General features: G+C 38.9%; 1 protein-coding gene and 1 pseudogene across 1 annotated transcript; one reads left to right on the plus strand and one right to left on the minus strand.

Annotated features, from left to right (window-relative positions):
• Positions 1–602: 602 nt before the first annotated feature.
• On the plus strand, positions 603–4,524 carry LOC129483291 (putative uncharacterized protein CCDC28A-AS1). The gene is made up of 4 exons (XM_055280458.2): positions 603–722; positions 824–911; positions 2,022–2,174; positions 4,429–4,524. The coding sequence occupies exons 1-4, from the start codon at positions 689–691 to the stop codon at positions 4,448–4,450; spliced, it is 297 nt and encodes a 98-aa protein (XP_055136433.2). The 5' UTR covers positions 603–688; the 3' UTR covers positions 4,451–4,524.
• On the minus strand, positions 4,513–6,218 carry LOC129483286 (T-complex protein 1 subunit alpha-like; annotated as a pseudogene).
• Between the last annotated feature and the right edge of the window lie 2,961 nt (positions 6,219–9,179).

A 9,179-nucleotide genomic window follows, 5' to 3' on the forward strand; every position in this document is an offset into this window, starting at 1 on the left:
GAGAAAGAATGCTTATTCATCCCATAGACAAAAACTGTGTGGAGCAAACTCTCACGACGGGAAATCCTACCAGCCTCTCTCCTCTCCTGAGAGAGTCCAACTGTTTTTAGATTCAGTCAACAAATTATAAATAATTTAACTTAGTGATTATTGCTAAGGGAAGAAAAATTAATACATAATAATGGGTAGGTTAAAAAAAGGAAAAAGAAAAACAAGATCATGTTCTTTGCAGGGACATGGATGGAGCTGGAGGCCATTATCCTTAGTAAACTAACACAGGAACAGAAAACCAAATGCTGCATGTTCTCACTTATAAGTGGGAGCTAAATGATGAGAACACGTGGACACATAGAGGGGAACAACACACACTGAAGCCTATCAGACAGGGGGAGGGTGGAAGGAGGGAGAGGATCAGGAAAAATAACTAGGCTTAACACCTGGGTGATGAAATAATCTGTATAACACACCCCCAGGACACAAGTTTACCTACGTAACAAACCTGCACATGTACCCCTGAACTTCAAATTAAAACAATAATAATAATAATAGGTAGGAATTGACAGATGAAACATGATTTTTCTCTCACTCTCTGTTGCAGAGATTACCAGCTCTCTACCAAAGACATACTCTTCTTCTGTGGTGTTGCTCTGGAAAGCAGCTACCCAACTTTCATTTAGCATAGAGCCATATGACCGGTTCTCACCAATGGAACATGAGCCAGAGTGAGTCACTTCTAGGCTGAAGTAGATAAAGAGCAGTTGTGCCTTCCTCATCATTCTTTCCCCATCTGCTCATTGAAATTACTGGACTCTAAGGTTTGCAGGAGACAGAAGACTGACAGGATGGAATAAGCTCGAGTTGCTGAATCACTGCCTGGAATGCCATCCACAAACACTCGATTTGGATTTTATGTGAGCAAGAAACGTATTCTATTAAGCCACTGAACCATCAGCATTCACTTATTATAGCACCTATTAATTAATGTTAATAATTAATTAATACATCAATTCACCCACCTATCCTTTGGGAGATACCCCTGACCCCTATACTCTGTATTTTCAGTTGAATTATGCTGGTTCACTTCCAACTCTCCATAAAGAATATTGAATTGCTGGCTCTGCTATCATATACCTAAAAGCCACTGTGAGCAGGCATAGTTTCTGGAAATCTAATTTTGATGAAAATTCATAAAGGACTTTGGACTTTAGCTGTGATCAGCCCTTTACTCTGCAGACTATCATGAAGACCAGAGACGAATGTCATGAACCTTAGTAATAGGCAGGTTCTTGCGAAATTGTCAATCTGTAATGGGAAATGGCAGCTGGTATCCAAACTGGGCCTTAACCCTGGAGGAATCCTTTGTTTCCTGGTTGCAGTTGAAATACTGGATCTTTCTCTTCTTTTAAGCCTCAGGTATATTTTTTCATGATCTCTCTTATTTCATATTTGCACACTGGCAGTAAGGCCTTTTTCCTGTCTCCAAATCTCTCTATGTCCTCTGGTGGAGTTTCATCTGTGCTGTTCCTACAGCAGTTATTCCACACGTTACAGTAGGCAGAGAATAAAGAAGAGACAGAGGGTAGTACTCATGAAACAGGAGTAGAGCCCAAATCACATCAGGGCTCACAGGCCATGCTAATGACTTTAGTCTTTACCCTCAGAGGAAAAATGAAGCCACTGAAGTACATTAAGTATGAGGATGATGTAATCTGTTTTGCTTTTTAAAAAGATTGCTTTGGCTACAGGGTAGAGGATAGGTAAAGAAGGTAATTAGAATGCTGTGGCTGTGATCCAGTCAAGAGATGATGCAACCTAAGTCAGAGAGTGGAAGAGGGATGGATAAATAACAGGCTTGTGATAAGGCCTACATATGGGGAATAAAAAGAAAAAGAAATGCTAATGGAGGTACCCAGATGCTAATGGTGCTGGGAATGCTTTTAAACAACAGCACTTGCTCTGTTGCTTTTATGTTTGCTTGTTTGTTTGTTTTCCTTACAGGTAATCTTTTTTTCTTTTTTGAGACAAATTCTCGCTCTGTCACCCAGGCTGAAGTGCAGTGGCATGAACAGGGCTCACAGCAGCCTCAACCTCCTCAGCTCAAGTGATCTTCTCACCTTGGCCTCCCAAACTGCTGAGATTACTGGCATGAGCCACCGCATGCAGTCTTCCTACAGGTACTTTTTCTTCTCTTTTTTGCAGTTCTCCTAGGCGGGAGTTTATTTAAAAGGTATGTTGCCTCCATAATTCATTAAGCCGAAGCTCGGTTTGGGCCAGCTTGGAACCCTAGATGGTTATTACAGAGCAACGGCAGATCAACAGCTCTCCCTTCTGCCAAGGTGGAAGGGACCATTCTGCTTTAAAAGCAACAAGAAAATGTTGAAAAGTTGCAATCTGACTCAATATGGTTCTGGATTGTGTTTCATTATTTAACAGTAAAAGCAGAAAATATTTTAAAGACTCAGTTTCCTTCCTTACAGGTAATCCTTAAGCAACTGTCCTAAAGGGTGGAAAAGTGTCTCTGAACACAACTACACACACACACACACACACACACACACTGTCTCTCTTTCTCTCTCTCTGCTACCTGCAAGCCGTTAGTGAACCATCCATTGCCAGACAGCTCTGCTCCTCCCTCTCCCCTTAGAGTTCTCTGCTTCCCCACAGCTTGTGAAAAAGCTGGAGACTCACAAATGTTCTTTAATTCTGATGTCAGTGCCCAGAAACACCATTAGATAACAGCTCAGGCCTGAGGGGCTCAATCTGCTGATACCTCCCCCAATAAATGTTCTTATGGCTAGTTCTGCAAAGCAAGCTTTACCTACTACCACTTCCTCAGCAGGTAACCCGTCCCTGACGTTCTCTTGGACATAGGGTTTTTGTTGCTTTTCTCCTCTACATGTTCTCAGACTCCAAGGGTGATCCTTCCCAGTTCCAGCACCCCACTACCACCAACAATTGCAAGGACCACACGGATTCACTTTACCTCCTCTTTCTCAGAAGGACCAAAATCCCTTGGTGCCCATCATGCTGGAGTCCTTCCTCTGTCCTCTGTTCTTGGTCCTAAGAGAGCTTATTTCCTCCATGTTGAGGGTGCAGACTCAGCTTCTCTCACTTTTTCTCTGGAACCTCCACTATACAGCAGATGTTAACTGAAAGAGAGAGAGAGTATGTAGCAATTTTTCCCCTTGGAAGTTTGCCTCAGATCAATCAATTTGCCATATTTAACATTCACGCTTTGTGCATATGCTAATAAATCATTAAAATTCATGTGGATTCTAACAGTTTTGGGTTTTCTTTTTCTATATTTTGTAATTCCTACTCAATTCTGTGAATTATAATGTTGCAATTGAAAGTAATCACCAGCAGAAATATTCATTGTACACAGGACTGAAAAAAAGGAATCTCAAGTTAAAAACTCCACCATTTGTTATATACATTTTGGCCTTCAGTAGTTCACAATTCTGTTTCTCTTTTCCCAGATGGAATACTTATTAACCTCAGATGCTTTTATGTGTTGTTGAACACAATAACAAAATATGCCTCCTAAAATGTCCAGATAACCTAAAGAACCATAAAGAAGTTAGGGACTTGGGAGGTCATCAGAGCAAAGCTCCTATGTCATACAACTCTCCTCCACATGTTATGCCTGAAAGAGCTGGGCATTTGGCTCCCATCTGCACACTTCAGATGTCCAGGGACTCACTGTGAGATGAGCAGTCCCAGTGCTGGTTCATGCTTCTGTTAGGAAAGTTTCTTTTATTGAAATAATATAAATATTCTCATCACTTTGACTTCTAGTTGTTTCAGAACACTGAAAAGTAAACTTATTTTCACTTCTGAATGATAGTGTTTAATTTTTGGCACACAGTTGAGTCTCCATGATGTCTTTTCTTCTCCAGATTGAGCACATGCAGTGACCTCAATTCTCCCTTGGAGGTCAGGTCTTACCAATTTCTTCTGCGTCTGCCCAGGTTCACTTCAACCACCCTGGGAACGCTTCTACCTCTTCTCCCGTCATCTCACCATGATGGACTCCAAATTAGGAATGCCCCTGCAGCACCTAGGCCCTAACACAGGCCAGGAGACATGATGCAGATACCTTAGATCCAGGAATCTCATTAACCATTCTTAACCTCAGCACAGTTCTCTTAGTTTTAACTTTTTAAGCACCATTTGGCTACTCTTAAGCCTGTCGTTCACTAAAACCCAAACACATTTTTGACAATTTGCTGCAAAGTTAAGACTTCATCATCTGCCTGTTAATTTTGAACTAACTGATGGACTTTACACATATTCTTATTATATTACAAAGAATTGATTTCTGCCTAGTAAGATGTATGAATTCTTATTTTAGCTTTTATTTTAGGTTCAAGGGCACATGTGTAGGTTTGTTAATACAGATGTCTGAATTTTTTTTTTTTTTTACAGTTTGTTGTACTTTAATGTGTAATACTCAACTCAAGGTACAAGACAATTGCATTTAACATTGTTATAAATAAAAGAGACATCAGATCAATCATTAAGGGCTCCAGAGTGAACAGCATCTTCATAACCTCCATGTTTATCATCTTTACTTTCTGGATGTAATTTCATAAGATCATCAATTCAAAGAATGGTAATTGCAGCTTCTGTTGCAAATTTCAAACTCTTAACTTTAACTATGGTTGGTTCAAACACTCCTGCTTGTTTGTTGTCTCCACGTTTACCATTGCTCAAATCAAAACCAATCCATTTTAGATTTTTACATTCTGGGCTAACCTGAGCCTCATTATGACAGGCTTTTAATTTTGTGACCAGATCTGTGGAGTCCTGGGCAGCATTAACTGCCAGTGTATTAGGAATACCAAGAAGTGATCTTGCAAACTCTGCAATAGCAAGCTCTTCCTGAGACCCCACGATGGTTGCATAGTTTTCAAGGTATATGGAAGGGGGTGCTGTCCCCGCCTGGAACCATGGATTTTGACTCCAAAACTCTCTTCACTACACAAAGTGCATCATGTAGAGAGCACTCCATCTCACCACACATGAAATCATTTGCCCCACGTAAGATAATCGATGCAGATGTATGAGCCTTAGTGTTTTTAAGATCAGCTCATCATCACAAATTCTCTCCGGTACCACTTCTGCCTGTCCCAACATTGCAGCTTCAGAAGTTTCTTCACCTTCCATATTGGCCAGGGTTGACAGAATAGTTGCTCCAGAAGCTTTAGCAATGCCTTTAACACTCGTCTAACTGCCATAGCACCAGCCTCCACAAAATACTTCAAACACATATCATCAATTCCACCAGTGGTTAGAATAATGTTGGCACCAGTTGCCAGGATCTTCTGAATTCTCTCCTTGGTGATAATCTGATTCTCTTTGTCTAATTTGGTCCAGTTTTTCATGGTCTGTAACGACCACTGTACACCAAGCTTCATTTTTTTTTCAGGCTGACGTCAAGGCAAGCAATTTTTGCATTTATGATTCTCTTGGGCATGCCCTGGGATCCCACCACACAGTTGAGTGCACAGCCACTGACATGTATACTCTCTGTTTGACTTCTCCCACGGGCTTTCAAAATATTAACAGAATTCACTGGATAATGTGGCTGTCCTCTTATATCTGTGTATTTAATAGCAAGTACAGCATCTACTACCATGTTAGCAAAGAAATCACCATTTATTTCAATGATTTTGGAAGACATGGATGTCTTAGCAGCATTAATCAGGCAATCTCTTCCCAGATCATCTTTGTTAACAATTAGGTTTTCATTGATATAACGCACTGCTTCCTTGCAAGCAAGTCGTTAGCCACTAATAACTGATGTGGGATGAATTTTCTGTTTGCCTAACTAATCTGCATTTTTTAGGAGTTCTGCTGCAATAATAGCCACTGAGGTAGTTCCATCTCTAAGTTCTTTGTCTTGCAGATCAGCCAGCTCACAAAGAACGTCAGCTGCAGGATGTTCTACCTCCAGTAACTTCAGGATGGTTGCACCATCATTAGTAATGGTTACATCACCAATATCATCCACCAACATTTTATCCAAGCCAACGGACCAAGAGAACTTTTTACAATATTGGCAATCGAAGCTGCGGCCATCATGTTCTGGGAGCGGATCGCCTCCCCGCTGCTGCGGTCTCCAAACACGGACAAAGGCCCCTCCATCTTCCTGGCGGCGGTACATACCGAATTCTGCTCACACCGCGGGCAACCAGTTATCGCGGCCCCTCGGCCAACCGGCCACCACAGCAGTGGCGGCGACCGTGTGGAGCGGACCCGAGTGACGCACCGCCCCACCCGCTTCCCGGCTGCCCCGGCTGGCTGCGGGGCACAGCGGGAAGCAGATCTCTGAACTTTCATTTTGCCATTTGAAATATTAGCTCTTCTTCCCAACTTTCAGGCAACTATCAAAATACTAAACATGATGGACAACAAAATCTTGTGACAACATTTAAATGTATGAAATGTATTTTATTACTAAATATATAAAATTTAAAAATTAAATTTGAATTATGTACTTCACAAATAAAAATTCTAAATGTACTTTCTGATGTGACTTCTGAGGTGAGTTTGCTCCCTGCACATAAGAGGATAAAAGTAAAATAGAAGTAGTCATATTCACAATTGCCAACCTGAGAAACTTAATTTTGAAAGAACTTATTATAACTGACTACAGAACATGGAAGGACAAGAGGTATGCTGACATCCTATTGAAGGCATTTATTGTGCTGTGCAAGGAAATTTTAGATGCACTATTCTATAATCCTTCCCAGCTAATAGGCTTTACTTGCATAGATGCCCAGACTAATGAAAATATGTAACTGAATTTGGTATTCATTTATTACAGCAATTTCAATGAGTCTTGCACTATTGAATATAAAGACTTCTAGCCACACCTCTCAATTCAGTGATCTCAAAGATCCTTGGAAACAATGACCTAAAAACCAGATAGCAAAAGAAAACCAATTTGTTTCAGCAATTTAATGCGTCTTTGGTTACGTTTTGCAGATAAATACGTGCATATGCATTCAGTCCTGAGACATGTATATATAGTATCACTTAACTGTAACGCATATAGCGGTAAATCTATGACCTAATTACTGCTATAAATTCATTACCAAAGCCTTTCCCTTTCAAATACCAAGCAAAAATATAAACCTTGCACCATTATGAATTCTAACTGCAGCCAAACACATCTAATTATAATCAGTTGCAGTAAACTCTCAGTCTGCATTAGGCATAATTAACCATGTGATAAATAATCAGTATAATAACATTTAATGTGCTGTGATAGCATTTCTAAACTATTCATGTGAATTCTAGAAAATAGAATATACTTCAATTCTAACCAACGTTTTTAACCCTTTTGTGATTGAAATTTCATTCACTGCCTTGCAGGAGAAATTTTAGTACACTCACTCAAAAATGAAAAATTGGATAAGCTTAAGGGCATCCTTATGTATGTTGTAATAAAAATGTTTTCTACTGTCATCAAAATAGTGTCTACTTTAATAAAATTTAATAGTAAATTACACCTCTACAGATGTAGCCACTTTCTAAATTTTTAAGCATTGCCAGCATGGCCAAGATTTTTCTTGGCATAGTAGAGGATATAAGTTAATTAGTAATAATTTTTAATTAAGGAATCTGCACTTCAAGAAATGTCTCACAGTTGATCACTTATCAATAATAAGTGATAACCATAATAAGTAAATGTCTTCTCTGTCCTTAAAAAGAATAAAATATGTCTATTCTATGGAAGAATATCCTCTTATTCTAGCACATAACATTTTTTATTACCAACACTAATATTTTCCTTTTTATTCCCATGACACCAATGTCAATTTGGAACAATATAAAATAATATTTCTGATTTTAATGTTCTTTGTTCAACTTTAGGCTAATTTTTCTCATGTCATTAAATGACAAAATGATAATAATACCTTTCAGAACTCCGTGTTTCTATTTTATAAATATGACAATAAGCCCTATGGAATTGCAAATGTTAGTTGGTTGTACTATAATTTTGTTTTGCATTGTAATCATGCTTAAAAATAGATCCTAAGCTAGGGTTTACAATTTTTTTCCTCTGGGCAGAAAGTGTCATAATAATGTTTGCTCTAGTGAGCTTTGACCTATATTTTCATTATAAACATGGTTATATGTTACATTTAATTACTTGTCTCTTTTTTTCCTCTCTCTTTGCTCTACAAGACTTTTGCCTGGTAATCTCTCTGGCTCAGTTTACTATTTCCATCTTTATAAGCTATTCTGAATTAACTCTTAATTAATCAAAGTTGCCAAGTGAATGCTCTTCCATGTTATCTGTGCAATCACTACTGTGTTTCCACTTCATGAACTGAGGGGTTCTTCCAGAAGAGCTGGTAGAGTTAGAGTAATTCGTTCACATTTCCACACCATTATGTACAAATTTGGATAGATAAATATGAAAGACAGCATGCTTCTCACGAAATTTAACCTGTAACCTTGTCGTTATTACACATGTTCTTACTGACTTACCTACCTGTCCACAAAGAATAAAGTAGATGTCACTGAGGAGTTTCTGTCTCCTTTGTATATAGAGAGTTGCTGTGGATCTAGCTAAAGGATCCTACTTTTATTTCTACTTTGTTACTGTTTATAAATGAAGCTGATATAAAAATTAAGAAATACATAAGGAAACTACATAAAAGTACTATTAAAACATATTTACTCTCAAAAAGCATATGCCTCTTGAATATTATAATGGAGGACGTGAGAGCGGAAATAAAATATTCTGTGAGAGGAAGTTCCTCATCTGTTGTCTTTACTGCAGTTCCCCCAAAACATTCTTTTATGCCAGAAAAACATAGGAGCATAGGCCATTTATTTCATGTGGACCAAGCCCTGTGCCAGGAATACAAACGTGAATAATATAAGGTCTCCACTCTTACAAGACTCACATTTTAATTAGGGAAACTGACTAAAGTACATAAAATAGGACACTGTGATCATTGCTAGAGGCACACCATGGAGGAAGTGTTTGTTAGAGTCAAGAAAGAACAGTTTGATAAAGAAATGAAGTGTTCTAAACTAAGAGGAAAGCATATGCAAAAAATGCAAGCGCATGTACCTAACAGCCTGATCTATCTGAGGGGTTGGCAGATAGTTTTCTATGGCCGGAGTGCTGCAAGCCTGCGACCAAGGGATGGAGA

The sequence above is a fragment of the Symphalangus syndactylus genome, chromosome 5, assembly GCF_028878055.3.
Source record: "Symphalangus syndactylus isolate Jambi chromosome 5, NHGRI_mSymSyn1-v2.1_pri, whole genome shotgun sequence".
NCBI lineage: Eukaryota > Metazoa > Chordata > Mammalia > Primates > Hylobatidae > Symphalangus > Symphalangus syndactylus.